Consider the following 16,145-nt stretch of genomic DNA (forward strand, 5'->3'; position numbering starts at 1 on the left):
AAGAGGCATAAAAGGAGATTTCTAGGCAACGTGAAGCTGAGGGTGGTTTAGTCTCGTCGGATTCTGAAGGCATCTCAAGATCCAGCCCCCTCAGAACAGCTCAAAATAAGCTACGATTACGGCAAAGAGAACAACAGCCTGCATAAACCTGGCCATGGTTATCGTCGAAGTCGAGGAACTACTGTTTTCAATCGCTCTCGTCATCATAGGCTTCCTGATACGATCTTCTGTGGTGAGGATGGCTTCTCGAGCTCCACCCCACTTCCCCGGGCCCCGCAGGCGATACTGGATGGGAGTACAGGGTCCCAGAAACAACTGTAACGCCAGTTTGGGGTCGGTGAAGGCCAGAGACAGCAGGTTGGGCTTGACGCCCACCAGATCAGCAAGGTCGTCCATGATGGCGACGTAGTCTGTCTGAATGGTATGGCGTGGGCTCTCCACATACCTGAAGCAGACAAGACAGAAGCATGGCCTATCAACAGTTCAATCGGTCAGTCAGTCAAGCAGTAAATCAACTAACCAGTGCTTTCTGGAGCTGTGGAAGATAGAAAAGAAACGTAAGACCTCGTTTCTGTCCTTGAGGACTTTCTAATCTAAGGGAGGAGATAAGAGAGATACACGTGAAACAGAGAAGAAGATAAGACTTGGTTTTAGGCTGCTAAGTAGAAATGCAGAAGACGGTAGCTAAAATACAGCTATAATAAGTCCTTGGAAAATGTGGAACATGTAGATGGACTGAGAACAAGGCGGAAAGTTTTACAGGTCAGGGGAACGGCGGAGTGAAGGAGTGCAGCGGGCCCGAGTACAGAACGTGAACGTGGGTACAGAGTATCTGTGGGCATCGCCTACAGTAGAGGAGGCGCGTTGTAGGAACCCGAGTGGATATCCGGGTGCAGTCCACATCCAGAGACAGAGGACTCCGCTGTTATCAGAGAGACCCCACCCTGAAAATGCTCGAGTCGGGGACCCTCGTTTGTTCGGTGAGGGCAGTGGCGGTGGGGTCCACACGGCAGGATGTTTGAGTGCCGGAAAAACAAGGAAAGAGAGCACTCGGAGAAGGACGAGATGTTTAAGGGCACCAGACTCAGTGGGGAGGAAAATGAAGCTGGTCACGGCTGACCTTCAACGGCGCAGGTACAGGAGTGAGGACAGAAGTGACAAAGCGGGGAGCTTAGGAGGGAGAACAGGGCGAGACTTTAGAGCATCTAACATAGAACGTTTGTGGCAGAAGGTTGGCAGTGAAAGGGAGGCAAAACTAGAAGAGCTGGCGAGGGCATCGGGGTTCAATAAAACTCCCTCTCCAAGGTGGAGCCGTACTCAGCTAAAGACAACCGCCTCTTCGGGCCTGGGATGATGTGTCTCTGACTTTTTCCACAAAAGCCTAGGAACTTACCATCACCTTTCGCTTTGTCCAGATGAAAACCAGCCAGCGAATAAGCTCAATTCTGTAATTCAGCTCGCTAAATTACCGTGTTCGCCCAGGCACCAAGCAGCTGGCTGGTGTTACCGCCACCCCTGATCACAAATACTATTCATGCTACCGGCCGCCGTGACGCGTGCTGCCCCACGATGACAGCCTGCCAAGTGGCCTCTGCAGACAAGTGACCTTTGTTACTCTACCTGCAGATTTCCAATTCAACCATATCTCAGTAATTCATTATCTTTCTTCCTTTCCCAGGCAGCTCCACTGCCACTTCAAGTGATCCTTGTAAAAACATTATACCTAATTTTCTTTCCATGTGCTTCTTCTCATTTGACTTTTCTTTCATGCCCTAAACATAGGATTTTAAACACTTTTTAAAAATTTAAAGTTGTTACTAGTTTCAAGGATACAGTATAATGGTTAGACGTTTATATAGTTTATAAAACCATCTCCCTAACTGCTCTTTCTGTGCTCTGGCTCTCTATCTAGCCATTAACGCTAAATGCATTCCCTATGAGGTGCTCCCCATCCCATGACCACCTAGCAGCTACTAGTTCGTATTTCTTTAACCCTTCACCCCATTCTCCCAGCCCCCAACCCCCTCCCCTCTGGCCATCATCAGATTGTCCACTATATTTGTCAATCTGTTTTTGATTACGTTGTTCTTTCTTGTTCCATAGATTCTGCATATAAGTGAAATCATATGGTATTTATCTTTCTCCATCTGACTTATTTCACTCAGCATAATAACCTCTTGGTTCATCCATGTTGCAAATAGTAGGATTTCTTTTTTTTTTTTTTTAACAGCTGAGTAATATTCCATTGCGTATGTGAACCATAACTTCTTTATCCAGTTGTCTACGGATGGGCATGTAGGCTGCTTCCATGTCTTGGCCATTGTGAATTGTGCTGCCGTAAATACTTTTCTTAAGCTTGTCTCAAACCTCTTGGTACTATTTCTCCATTCTATCTTCGTAAACCATTATCTCCTTTTCCTTTAAAATCTGACCCAAATCCTTAAACTAACATGAGGAGGATAAAGATAGTACTCTATTGCTCTTATTAAGAACTAAGTCGGTAGAAAACCTAAGCACATACTTTCCTTGGAGAATTTCTTACCTTTTTTCCAATTTCTCTTGAATCTTAGTTATTTCTGTTATCATTTCACTTTGTGAGGGCAACGTCTTTAGCCCTAAAGAGAAAAACCAAAAATTTAAGTGTGAGGAACAATAATCCTACTAACAATTACTCTGGCATGGAGAATTTCAAGAAAAACGGGACCGTCTTCTGTACTCAAGGAGGTCGTACCTACCACCACCACCATTAATATCGATGTCAGTAGCTTTCTCTATTCTACTTTGTCTTTGGAAGATATTTCTCCAGCTCTGCCTTCCAACCAATACCTGCCTCCACCGTCACAGTCTTTTGCTGTGGACATAAGGAAATGATAAATGGCTTAAAAGTCTGTGGAAGGACTTTTGACAGGGCTGCAGAAGAGAGAAAGTGAAAATTAGATTTTAGTCAAGGCGCGGAAGTGGGTTCGGCGTTCTAGAAAAGGGTGGAATGTTTTCTTGACAAGAGAACAGTAATTCCAGAGCACAGAAGGAAGAAGGAAAATGGGGACAGGCCAGGCCAGGGAAGGGGACGGGCCGAGCTGGGCATGAAAGAATGGGAGAAACGGATCTAAAAGCGAGAAAGGGTTGAAAATAGGTACAGTGAAGGCAGAGTTCAGAGATGAGAAAGGCAAGAAGAGGTAGGGTTCCTACTGGAAGTTTGATAACGATTCTTCTAATGATTCTTTCCTTCCAGGTCTTAGAAGAAGGCCGGAGGAATGAGCACTAGGCCTCTGCTAGCACAGGAAGCTGGGCTTTTTGTGCATTTCCCCCTAAGATCCCCTAATCCCACAGCTGTAATGCAGACTCCCAAATACTCATTTTCCATGCTCCTCTCAACGGCTCGCTAGGTCTTAGAAAAGAGTCTGAGTTATTTCAAGGATACTACGACACTACAGCCTATTTTTAATGCGATTTTTTCTCTCTGACTTAATTGACCGAAATAAAAGATCCATCTAGGATGACTGGAATTAAGCCAACGTGATGGGTTCCTTGCGTTTGGTGGCACGGTGCTCACAGGGAGTACACGATCTACTGGGTAGAACTAAAAGGGATTAAGAAGTGATAGAACTTCGGGGGAACCTGGCAATGTTTTTGATTGGTCGACTCGAACGCCATTACTCCTTCTTTTGCTCTGCTACCGGAGATCGTCTCTAGGAAGGAGGGAGCTGTAATTCCAACAAGAACTCTGATAGTTTTAATTAAACGTTAGTGATGGTGACAAATTTTATTATAACAACCATAGAATCGTATAATTCCTTTGTTAGAAGGGACTTGAGAGGTGGTCTGATTTCTCCCTGTTCTGAGGTTTGAATCTACTCCACATGGGTCCGGCCGGATAGCCATCCAGCCATTTTCATTCTCTTCCAATTCTGCGTGGATTCCTCGCCATTTCAGAGGCAGCCCATTCCATCTTGAAATGGCCCTGGCTGATAGAAAGTTGTTTGTTCGTTTGTTTGTTTTTTATGTTAACCTGATACTGTGCAATCCTCAAAGTTTCACTCCTTGGTCCTGGTGCAACCCTTTGAAGTGATATTGAGCAAAACAAATCCTTCTGCCATGAGATAGCCCTTCAGATATTTAAAGGGAGCTCTCAGATCTCCCCTGAACCTTTTCCAGGCTAAACTTCTTCATCTTCTTCAGTTATTCTTAACATGGGACATTTTCAGATCCCTTAACCATTCTTGTCTCTCCTTTTAATGCACTACGGTTTCACTTTTAAAACATGTCTTTGGGTGTGCTCTGACCAGTTTAGAGAAGAATAGTTGGAAGTTTGGGGACGTTGTAATTTTTTAATGACACTAGATAGAGTTAAGCCTTTTGAAAGCTGGATCAATCTGCTGACTCATATCGTGCCTTCTACCCCAAACCCCAAAACTGAGAGAGGGGATCTAAAGAGGGGAAAGTGAGAATTTGAGAGGGTGAATCTTTTACATTCTGGGCTAGTCTTTAACCAAGTCTTACTTTGGGGCCGAAATCAAATCACACCACTTCTATGTTTGACTTTAACTATATTAAAAAAGATAAACTTCTCTGGCTTCACAAATATATATGTATCAGTTGTCTAAAATCTAGGTGAGTGGATCATGATGTAGAGTGCACAATGGAATCACTTGGGGAACATTTTCTCAAAGATCTATGTCTGCCCCACCCCAGGTTTATTAAATAAACACCACCAGGAAAAGCATGTGTATTTTGAGAAAATTTCCCAGGATATCCCAATATATGTCCATGATTATAAATGACTACTTTATATTTAGTGAAAAAATTAATTTTTGAGCACTATTTTTGTATCAGGCACGGTTACAATCGTATATACTGTCTCAGCTATTTAAGATTAAGATCATAAACATAATGAAACATAACACCAAGTAAGAAGTCAGCTTGCATGGTCACTTACCTTTAAATACTTGAGCGACCCAACGTCCTTGGAGCTCTGAAATGGGCATAATGGCACCCACGGGCTGGATCAAGCCTATGATTGCAAGAGTTGGTTTTTCCAGGTTGGGAGGGAAGACCTTTTTATACAGGAGTATCTTGTTTTTGGTTGTTTTGACTACATCTTTAAGAAAAGGAAAGGCAAAGCTATAGCCTGTGGCAAAGATAACAACATCAATGTCATCCTCCCTGGAGCCATCTTCGAATATGGCAGCTCTCTCTGTGAATTCCTTCACATTTCCTTTCACCTTCACCAAGCCAGAAAGTATACGATTCGGCAGGTCATCGTTGATTGTTGGATGCTGACTCAGAGCTCTGTGAATGGTGATAAAGACCAAAAGAAGGATTAATGAGAGAAATCATGAGGGGAGAGAGAGAGAAATCAGTAACATGTAAGTCAAATTCTATTTTGATGGAGGTGGTTAAATGATGGGCCAGTGGTCTCCTCTTTGGTCTATCCATGAAATTTGGGAAAGGCCTAATGCACGGAGCAGGATCTCAGAGCGGAAGCTGGACCCTGGATGGCACTGAAAGCGAAGGTGTTGGGAAGTGAAGGTCTTCTACGTGGTTTCGCAGGGAACAGAAATGCCCCAAGCCACAAAACTGAGTCTTACATCTAGTCGCCAAGTCTTTTCCCTTCGTCCTCTTAACATCCTTAGAATAGTTCACCCTGTTCTCTATCTCACCTGGACTATTACGATGGTCTTTAGGGTCTCCCGCTCCCCCCTCTCCTCCCTCCTTCAATCTATCTTCTTTTTAGAGTGGTTGTTCAAAAAAAAAAAAAAGTATTTATTATTGTGTCACTCACTCGCTTACAATCAATTCAGTGGCTCTGGACTGTCGTCATCCCAGACTTTTCATTTAGCAGAGCATACACAGGTGTTCATGTACCTGCCCGGTGAGCCTGGAGATGTGCTCAGTCACTCTTCCACCTCTGCCATGCAGTTCCGGCCAAACCAGACCACGTGCAGGTCCCAGAGCCTAGTTTTTGCTATTCCAAGATCTCGTACTTAAAATACGAATGCTATTTCCTTCCCCCATTTGTTTGTTTGACTATCTCCTCTTATTTCATAAAGCCTCAATTTATTTTGTAATCACCAAAGGTATAGATGGTACTGTTTCCATAATCGGATGAAATAAGTGGGTGAAAGGTTATTGGGGAACAACCTCAAAGTTCACCCTACTGATTATTTTCAAAGGAAAAAAAATATACCTTTATAAAGGAGAAACCTGGTAGATACCACCTTATCCAAGTGAGCAAATTTAGCATTAATATGTTCATGGCTCCTGTTGTGATCTAGCAAGAAGGTACAACATAACTTTTGAAAATAATTTGAGTATTTGTGCCAAAAACGTTTGAGCTGAATATGATAAGGGAAAAACAGCTATGTTAAGTCCAAAGTCAGAGACTTTCTGCAAAACAATTGGCTTGTTTTTTTGTTTTGTTTTGTTTTGTTTTAATGGAGAATTATTTCTGATTAAGGGAAATTAAAGAGACTTGACAGGATCTTGGGTTTAAAAATGAAAAAGCTATAAAGATATGTTATTGGGACCATTTGGGAAATTTGAAGATTAGATAATAGTATTTTATCAATGTTAAATTTCCCAGGTGTGGTAATTGTGTTTATGTAGGAGGATGCTCTTTTTCTTAGGCATCGTATGTTGAATAATTTAGGGTAAAGTGTCTTAATGATTGCAACTTACTCTTCAAAGGTTCAGAAAAAAAATATGTGTGTGTGCATATATGTAATGTATGTAGTATGCATGACATATATATGGATCTATCTTCAGAGGGAGGGACAGCAAATACAGCAAACTGTCAATAACAGGAAAATGTAAACGGAGTACAGATGCGTGCTCATTATACTTTCTATTTTGAAATAAGTAAAGCTGAGCATTTAGAATTGGCCTCTAGAAACGCTTTCACCGTCTACCTCCTCGGCTGTGTGAGGGTTCCCATCCGCCCGCTGTCACAGAGTGCCATGTGTTCTCTATCTTACTCTGCTGTCTCTCTTCTCTTACAGTCCTTGAGGCAAAATCCATTTCTTGGGTCTGCTGCTTATTCTTTGTGTGATCTTGGGCAAATTAGTTTCTCCAAGTGTCAATTTTTATATCTGGAAAATGTAGGTAAAACACCAACCTCTACGGCTGTCGTGAGGATTAAATGAGATAATGCATGTAACTCATGTAGCCCGGTGCTTGTCTTATGTTAAGTCCTCTAAAGGGAAGGGATGATTATTTGTGTTAGTATTACTATCAGGTCTTTAATCTCTGTATTCTCATGCCCGGCCTCACGCTTGGCTCATAAGAGGTGCTCGATGTTGATGGATGAATGAGTGAGGCGCTATCCTCGGCTACGATTTTGTTGTTGTCGTTGGACATCACATAACAAAACTGGTACTCGGGGGAATGATGGAATGGTGAGTGCCATGGAGAATCCTAGGTCTGGGACTTCCGGGGGAGCAAGGTCAAAACCTGACCTCAGATTCTGTGGATTTTCTTACTGTTCGTGGAGAGTGAACCTGTGTGACTGGTCCTTAATTCGTGCCTTGGCTGTTACCACCCTGCTCTCCCATGGGAACATACCTGTGTTTAGGCTTTAGGCCGTACATTTCGTGGTTAAACCTTTGGTTTAACTGATTTTCAAGATACGTGTTTATTAATGATTCATGGCACATCTGTAGGAAGAGTTGTTTAAATCGCGTTAAGGACACCACATCTTGAGGATATCCTTTGTCTCCTACACGATTGAGGATCCAAGACCCTCTCCGGGTACTGAGGAAAACCTGGAAGAGGGGAAAAATGGTTTGCTTTTACCATTCTCTGACTCATAAACCTTTAAAAGTACCCCATTTTCTTCAAGAGTAAGTTTAAATTCATTGGTCTGGCTCTTGAGTCCCTGTGCAATCTTTTTTTTTTTAAATTATTATTATTTCTTCCTACCTTCCTTCTCAAACACTACTCTTACAATTAAATTGGTGTATTCCCTGACCAAGACTGTGTCTTGCTCTGAAGCACCACTGCTTTTCTGTTTTCTGTTGAATTTCCAAAAGCCTATTCACTCTTAAGATCCAGATCAAGTCCGCCTCCTCCATGAAGACATCTCTGATTGCTCTGGCTGACAGTTTTCTCTCCATTCTCTGAAATTCTCTAGCCTTTACCACCTGTCCAACTCACAATCGTGGAATGATAAAGCTGGTAGCAACTGTAGATCATTTAATCCAAAACCCTCAATCTTTTTTGCCTTTGACGTTGTTTGCATCATTACAAAAAACAAACAAACAAACAAAAAACCCTCGTTATTTATCATTTATATTGATATGAAACTTTTAATTTTCTTTCAGTTGTAACATGTAAAAGTGCTTAATATGGTAGCGCTTTAGGTCACCATCAGTGAGAATACATGTGTGAAGTTAAACACTCTTAACTTCTGTCCCTCCAAATTTGTTTTCTCCAGGGTGGAAGGATAGCATACACATCTTTTAGTATCCCCGACACATCATTATCATCACTTTCCGTTATTGAGAATTGTGACCTGTAAGTCGCTCTGCTAGGTTCTTTATCTATACCTTATTTAATCAATACAACCACTTCTTGAAGTGGGTATTATTGTCCTCATTTCATACGTGAGAGGCATGGTCCGATCACACAGCTAGTAAGTGGCAGAGCTGAATTTCCAACCCAGGTCTGACTAACTCCATAGCCTGCACTGCAGAAATGTTTCATGGATTATTTACCGGAAAAACCGAAGCTTGTTAGGAGAATAACAGGGAACTGGCCAGTCTTTTTATGTCCTCTGCTGGCTAAAGTCCATGTTTAGAGCTGATAAAAGTTTGATATTGAATTACCTGGTGAAAAAAGTATCAATTTCTCTACATTATAAAACTCTAGAGATAGTTTTGAATCGTAAGGTATATAAGTACATGGCTCTATGGTCTTTTGTCTCAGCTGCAAGTAAAAAGATAACCTGTCATAATTGAGCACGTTCAGATGTCACAGTTTAAAGGGCAGGCATGGTCTCAGGAATCAGATGGTTTTGTGTGCAGTCTATATAACTTTTGTTATATAAGTAGATAAGTAATGAGTAATGTCAATGCTCGGAGCCCCATTTCAAAGGTTTCCTATGTATAAAATAGTGACAACGATACATATATCAGAAGGCTATTGTGAGAAGTAGTGTTTCGTAAAGGGAGTGGCATGTAGCAAACATTCAATAAATGCTTAATGGCTATCATCCTATTTCTTATTTCACTTGTCTGTCTGTACCTTGTTTTAAGCAAACAGCACATTTGCAGATTTGGATTTATACGGAAAAAAATGTAAGGAAAATCGAATTTCAAGAAAGGGATGTTTCCTCTTCACAAAGGCATTATAGTACGAGAATTCTCATACCAAAATGTCCTTGATACGCTGACAGGTATAGGTTCATTTAAGATGTCTGATTTACAAGCAACTTCTCATAAATACAATTTCATACATAAAGCCAAAAGTCAGAACCCAGCAACTGCGTTTCTTCAGCTTGTCTGAGTGGCGGCAGAGGTGGCTGTGCCGTCCTTGCCGTGCAGACATCGCGAAGCTGTGCGTTCCCCCAGGCTTTCCCAGACACGGCACCTCGTCTCCGCCCACTCTGGGTGCTCTGCCCTTTGGCAATCTACATTTCCTTGGTGCATTAGCCTCAGCTCCCTTATCACTGGTCCTGTGACAAGCCAAGGACATTGAAGAAGGCTCATGCCTCCGGTCCCCACGACATACCTGGTACATTCTTTTTATCATAACAGCCACACACATTTCTACCTTTTCTTATTTATCTAGTTATTTCCTGATAAATGCTTGTTGAATTCATTCATGCAGTAACATATGAAATCACTTCCGTGGTGACAGATGAGGATAGGACCGAGAAGAAATGTTATCGGATGGAGTTTCTGGGTAAATGTCATTTAACGAAGTTGTGCCATTAAACTTTTTTTTTTTTTTTAATAACTTAAAACATATTTGTGGAGAAGCGCAGCTTAACTCAACTTCCTGAAGAACAACCAGGCTTATCCCTGTTGCCGAGAAAGTTATGATTCAATAAAGATGTGAATAATAAAATATAAAAATGACATGTTTTTTCCCTAGGAATTTATAATGAAGACGCTGTCTTCCCAGTTCAAAATCTATGATACTAAAGAGAGAGAGAGAGAGAGAGAGAGAGAGAGAGAGAGAGAGAGAGAGAGAGAGAGAGAGAGAGAGAGAGAGAGAGAGAGAGAGAGAGAGAGAGAGAGAGAGAGAGAGAGAAGGAAGGAAGGAAGGAAGGAAGGAAGGAAGGAAGCCTCAAACAACAAAAAGCCTCAAGGCCAGATACATTGCTTTGGAGCAGAAGTCACTCCACGTTAGGGAGCTGCATGCGGAGGCTGGGGCGAGCTGGTGTGGACATATTCACACTGGCATGCATGCTGACTTTGGCAAGGTGAGATGGCTGCTCTTTGCCCCTTGGGGAGAGGAGAGGAAAGTCCCTCCGCCACCCTGCGAGCCAACAGCTTTCAGCCACCCAAGGTGCTTTCCTTCACGTGAGAGCATGGCCCATGGAGGAGCCAAGCTTCTGGTCCGCTGTGCGGGCCACCATCTGGTCTTCCTCAAAACCAGAGGCCACTCGGAGGGGACATCTGACTGTGGTTATGAGCACAGTCTGTGTCCACGACCTGACTCCTTAGCGTGAGGGGACTCCAATGGGCAGCCCTGGCTCCACCATATCGTCTATCACAATGTTGCCGCACTTGGCAATGAAACCAAGGCTTCCATCTGCCATCGGCACTGCCGAGCCATGTGTCGGTACCGTACCCTCCGCTGGGTCCACCTCAGCTTCCCTGACAGAGCAAAATAAATAAGTAGCTGATTCGAACCTGCTTGGCTACTGAGCTGAGCTCCACGGCCAGGTCCCCTCCAGAATTCCCAATGCCGATGACGATGATTCTCTTTCCAGTGAAACTCTGTGGATCCTTATACTCTCGACTATGGAAGTACTGTCCTTGGAACTTCTCGATTCCTGCAAGAGAAGGAGATATTATGATCAGCTGGTGGTTGATCTGATATCATTTGACAATTTTTTTTTCTTTTTTTGTGACGCGTAGAGTTTAAGCATATACTCTCCATACGCTCTCCCTTTATTCAGCTGCGCTATTGCTGTTTTGAATACTTTTTGTCTCTTTTCTCTTCCCCTAGCCTCAGAGCAGAACCTTGTGACTTCCTACCCAGGATCCATTTGTAGACTCAGAAATCCAAACTGCTTCGGAAAACCTTCACTTTCTTCTCTTTTCATCCTCTTTAAATATCTACTCCCATTTCAATTAGAGTACGTGTTTTCATGAACTCTAGAGTATACATAGAATACTTTTTTTTTTCTTCAAAATAAAAATCCAGGCCAAAGACCGTAATAAATTCTTTCCTAACTTAAGCTTCCATTTCTTCCTTACAAACTCAGCATTTCTGTGTTTTCTCGATCGCTGAAAAAGTCCTCATTCGACCTCATGTAAGTCAAGTCCACGTTCTTTCTTTTGATCTTCAGAGAAACTAATCATTGTGAAACTAAATCTAGAGCCTTCTAACTTTTCTCTCGTCTCCAAAATTATCATTCTCTCTGCTCTCAAGTGGCACTAACACGGGTTACCCCAATATCTAGCAGGAGAACATGCAAAATTAGGATAAGCCTTACTTCATCCCGAGGTGGGAATCACTCAGGCTGGAAACTTCCCCTTCCCCAGGGACCAGGCCACAGGCGTGGTTCAGGGGTCCTCCGTCCTGGTAGGCCACTCACCAGGGAAGCTGTCCAAGGGCAAGTGAGCATAGGTGTGGTGGCCGGTGCAAACCATGACCCCGTCGAAGACATTCACCTCCTTCTTCCCTGCACATTCTGTGACCACCTCCCACTGGCCTGAAGTGGAGAAATCAGGCTGCTTCGTCACACTGCACACATTGGTCTGAAAAGAAAAGCGACAGCCACAGGGGACTGTAACCACAGGCTGTCCAGTGGCCACCTTCCCTGACGTGACTCTCCTGACAGAGTGTGACGTGAAGGGCTGATGTCACGTAGCAGGGCACATGCAGGGATATTTGATTTTCGTGCTCCACAAAGAAGAACTTTTTCTGAGGGAAAACTTCCCTGAGGCAGAAATACTAGTTCCCTTAGAATGTCCCTAAGGTAGCGTGACACCGGAATAAAGCTTGGACTTCTGTGCTTCTAAGACACCCCATGCACTCAGAGCCTACCCCTCCCCTGACCCCCAGACGTCCTGACACCCTTTGATGTCTCGTATCCCAAGTCCTGTTCTCACTGTGTAGCCTTAAACATGCGACTGAGTTCCAGGGCTCCCTCCCTCCTAAGTCGAAAAACATCTCAGTGGCTCATTTACATAAAACTTATTTACATAAAACTTTTATGTACATGAACCTCTCTGAGGCTCCTATAAATGCCTATTTTACAAGTAACCATAAAGAAAGAGGCTGTGAGATGGGATAGTCAGCGGCCTAATTTTTACCTTTAAAAAAAAATAGGGAAAATTAAGAACGTGCTCCTATGTGCTTCCAGGGTCTACGACCATCATCTGTGTGTGGACTAAGGCAGATGTCACAGCTGTGTCCCCTAGCCTTCCCGCACGCTTTACAGTTCTTCTCTGCCACGTTTTTGCTTTTCCGCAGGCTGGTGCTCCTGAAGGGATCGTCCTTTTATGCTTTCTTCATTTGGCTGATTAAACCCTTCGTGAGTTTAGATATTTTAGTTTAGATATTTTAGATATTTTAGATATTTAGATATTTTCTCCAAAAAGGAAATGTCCCTGGTACCCGACCTCATGCCCGGGTGGGTTAAGCATCCGTTCTCTGAGCTGTAATATATAGAGATCTCTAGACAGCATTCATCGCCCTGTAACTCTTGTATTAAAAAAAAACCCAAAACCAAAAAAACGGTCAACAGGGACTTCATCTAAAATGAAGTAGGGAGGCAAGAAGGGGGGAGGGGCCCTCTCATGCCTTAAGTCAGTTGCGAAACACAGCAGGGAGGACTCTATGGTAGCTGTTCCAACTTCCTCTTCCCTCCGTAAAAGACTTCGCTCTCCTTGGTTTTTGCAGAATTGCGTGTGGTCCCGGATAAACCGTTGTTGTTCTCAGATAAACCCATTTTACTACATCTGGCTGACTTTTTGTTCAAAGTCATCACTCTTTACTTTTATTAATTATATTTATAATAAATTTTTCTTCACTTTTCTATCTCCTTGGACTATGAAATCACAGATTTTTTTTTCTTTTTTTTTGTCTTTGTATCTTCACTGCTTAGTACCGTCATGAACCTGCTCAATAAGTGTTTAAACAAGTGACAGGAAGCACCACAGGGCTGGAAATGACTGACTTTGGAAGTTGTCACTGGCTAGTACCATTTTATTGTTGTTGTTAAACAGAGAAAGGCATGATTCAGCAGAATGGTCAGAAGGTAGAAGGGGCTGGGGGTAGGTCCAAATGTGGGAACTTCCAGTTATACGATGGCTAAGTACTGGGGAAGAAACATACTATGTGGCGACTCTGGTTAACACCGCCGATGGCACGTATGAAAGTTGTAGAGAGTAGATCCTAAGACTCCTTGTCACACACACAAAAATGAAATATAGAAGATTTGGACTTTTTTTTTTTTTTTGCCAGCTGTCGGAAATATCTGTTCTTTCATGGCTATGCCTAAAAATGATGGAAAAATTGTGGAAGGCTTTACAGCAGGAAGAAGCCATTGAAGTGACACACCGAAGGTGAGCAACTTACTTGTCTGAGGCCGCAAGTTGATCCGTAGTAAAACAAAGACTAGAACTCAAGTTTTCCTTCCTCGATTCAGCGTTCTTCCCGCTTTACCGGAGTTCCCTCCTTTGCTTTCTCAGTAACTTCCCCATAACTACTTCACGGGGTTGTTACGATCACATAAAATAACGCGATGGAAAACACTTCGGAAGGTGTAAAAGGGCCAAGCAAGAGCGGGCGAGCTGGGGTGCCAGGAGGTTTTAAAGGTCCCACAACCTGTCAGTTCCCCTCTCTAAATGGGAAAACATTTGGCCTCATCTGTTTTATTGCGATCGGGGAGTCTAAAATGAAGGCAATAAAAACATTCTGCCGGGTGGATTCCTGAAATCGCAGCCAAAATATGTAAGAGAGGGACCTTTCCGTGACTATTTTTCAGGCACAGAAGAGAGACAGTGCGGAGTCTTTGTCTGGAAAGGCTAGATACATGTGGACATCAAACCAACCTTTATATGTAAGCACTGGTAAATGAAACCACATTATTCATCTACTCGACAAACAACTACAAACACAAGCACATCCACAACATTCCCTACCTTGAATCGGATGTACTTTAGAAGGTCAAATTCCTTGGCATACATCCTGAAATACTCCAGGACCTGGGAGTTGTGCATGTAGTTAGGAAAATGATCTGGAATGAGATAGTCACTATAGCACATCATCTCCTTGGAAGTGTTGATGATCACTGATTTGTAAATGCTGGCCCTTCCTTCTTCAGGAATTTCCTGCAGTAAAAAGCATTCACGGCAACTTCAGAGTTAACCTCGTGGTTTATAAAGAGTCAATAAATATTTCGAAAAGTTTTCTGAAAGAAATGCCATTTAAAAAAAGTTACACGCACACCCTCCACATCTCCCAGAATTTGTACCTTTGTGTAGTCTCTTCCCCTTGAATCTGAGTTATGTTTATGACTTCTGTTGACCAACAGCATGCACTTGGAATGATACCGAATGGCCTCCAAGACTAAGTCATAAGTAGTCTCGTGGCTTCTGCCCAGGTCTCTTAGAAAGCTTGCTCTGGTGGCAGTCAGCAGCCATGTAAGAAGTCCAACTACTCTGAGACCACCATACTGTGAGGAGGCCCAAGCTAGCCACGTGAAGAGGGTGACTGGAATAAAGAGATGCACAGCCAGCCCCCAGAAATTCGAGTTAGCCTAGTTGAAGTTTTAAACGTGTGTGAGCACAGAGACCATAGCAGATGTCCAGTGTCAGCTCTCACTTGATCACAGCGACATGAGACAGCAAGTGAGAACTGCCCATCTATGTGACAGTCTTAAATATTTTACATATTTCGAAGCCTAAGTAAGTGTCAAGGGTTTTCATATACTTGCGAGATTGCTGTCTGAGAATCATTGTACTAACATATTCTGGCCAGTATGTTCCCATTTTACCTCATTTTTACTAATTTAGAAGACTATTGGTCTGTGTTGGCAAAAACTGAGTGAAATGGAAACTTATGCTGGAGAGAGCGTAAGTTAGTAGAAGGTACTCTCCATCATCGTTCTTACCTAACCTTAGTGATGAGATCAAGAATCGATTGAAATTCATGTCTCGAGAACATACATGTGCTATTGATCCCCCTTATCCACTTTTTAAGGTTTCAGTTACCCACAGTCAACTGTGGTCTGAAAACAGTAAATGGGAAATTCAAGAAACAAACCATTCCTAAGTTTTAAGTCCCGTGCGGTTCTGAGCAGCGTGATGCAATCTGGGGCCCTCCGGCTCCCACCCGCCCCTGCTGTGAGTCACCCCTAGGGAACCCCCGCTCTGTCCAGCACGTCCGCGCCGTCCAGCACGTCCGCGCCGAGCCGCTGCCCACCCGCTCGTCACTCAGCAGCCACCCCAGTTATCAGACTGGCTGTCATGGTGTCACAGTGCTCGCGTTCAAGTGACCCCTAGTTGACTGAATAATGGCCCCGGAGTGCGAGAGTCGTGATGCTGGCAATTCGGGTGTGCCCAAGAGAAGCCGCGAAGTGCTTCTTCCAAGTGGAAAGGTGAGTCGAGTACAAGACACTGCGAGAGAGAGAGGAAGAGAAAAAGAAAGAGAAAGTAGAAGAACAGAACAAGAAAAAAAACAAGGTTAGAGAAGAGTTGGAGGGAATTTCCGGATGAGTTGGAGGCAGGTCATCTAGATCGCTTACTGCGGGTGCAGAGCAGCACTGACCACTGCGAATTTTCGAACCACTTTACATGTCCTCGTGTTTGTTATTTTGCCGACTCCCCCCACCCGCCCGCCACACACACAATCTTACCCTCTTCTAGATGGCAGCAAAACTCTTTAAATGCTCTCCGTGCCGTTTTTGTAGATACCAGTAAAGGAAAAACAAGTGACGCCTGTGTCCATTTAGCTGCTAGGCTAGG

General features: G+C 43.3%; 1 protein-coding gene across 2 annotated transcripts in view; it reads right to left on the reverse strand.

Annotated features, from left to right (window-relative positions):
• Positions 1-6: 6 nt before the first annotated feature.
• The window catches only part of FMO5 (flavin containing monooxygenase 5), a 29,399-nt gene continuing 13,260 nt past the window's right edge, over positions 7-16,145 (reverse strand). For both annotated transcript variants that reach the window (XM_006919694.3, XM_015595531.2), the window contains exons 3-9: positions 14,322-14,510; positions 11,768-11,930; positions 10,857-10,999; positions 7,561-7,760; positions 4,937-5,289; positions 2,543-2,615; positions 7-445 (exon numbers count right to left, since the gene is read on the reverse strand). In XM_006919694.3, the coding sequence (XP_006919756.1) occupies positions 91-445; positions 2,543-2,615; positions 4,937-5,289; positions 7,561-7,760; positions 10,857-10,999; positions 11,768-11,930; positions 14,322-14,510 (1,476 nt within the window). In that variant the 3' untranslated portion in view covers positions 7-90. The remainder of the gene's footprint in view (positions 446-2,542; positions 2,616-4,936; positions 5,290-7,560; positions 7,761-10,856; positions 11,000-11,767; positions 11,931-14,321; positions 14,511-16,145) is intronic.

Source organism: Pteropus alecto, unplaced genomic scaffold, assembly GCF_000325575.1.
Source record: "Pteropus alecto unplaced genomic scaffold, ASM32557v1 scaffold106, whole genome shotgun sequence".
Taxonomy (NCBI): Eukaryota; Metazoa; Chordata; class Mammalia; order Chiroptera; family Pteropodidae; genus Pteropus; species Pteropus alecto.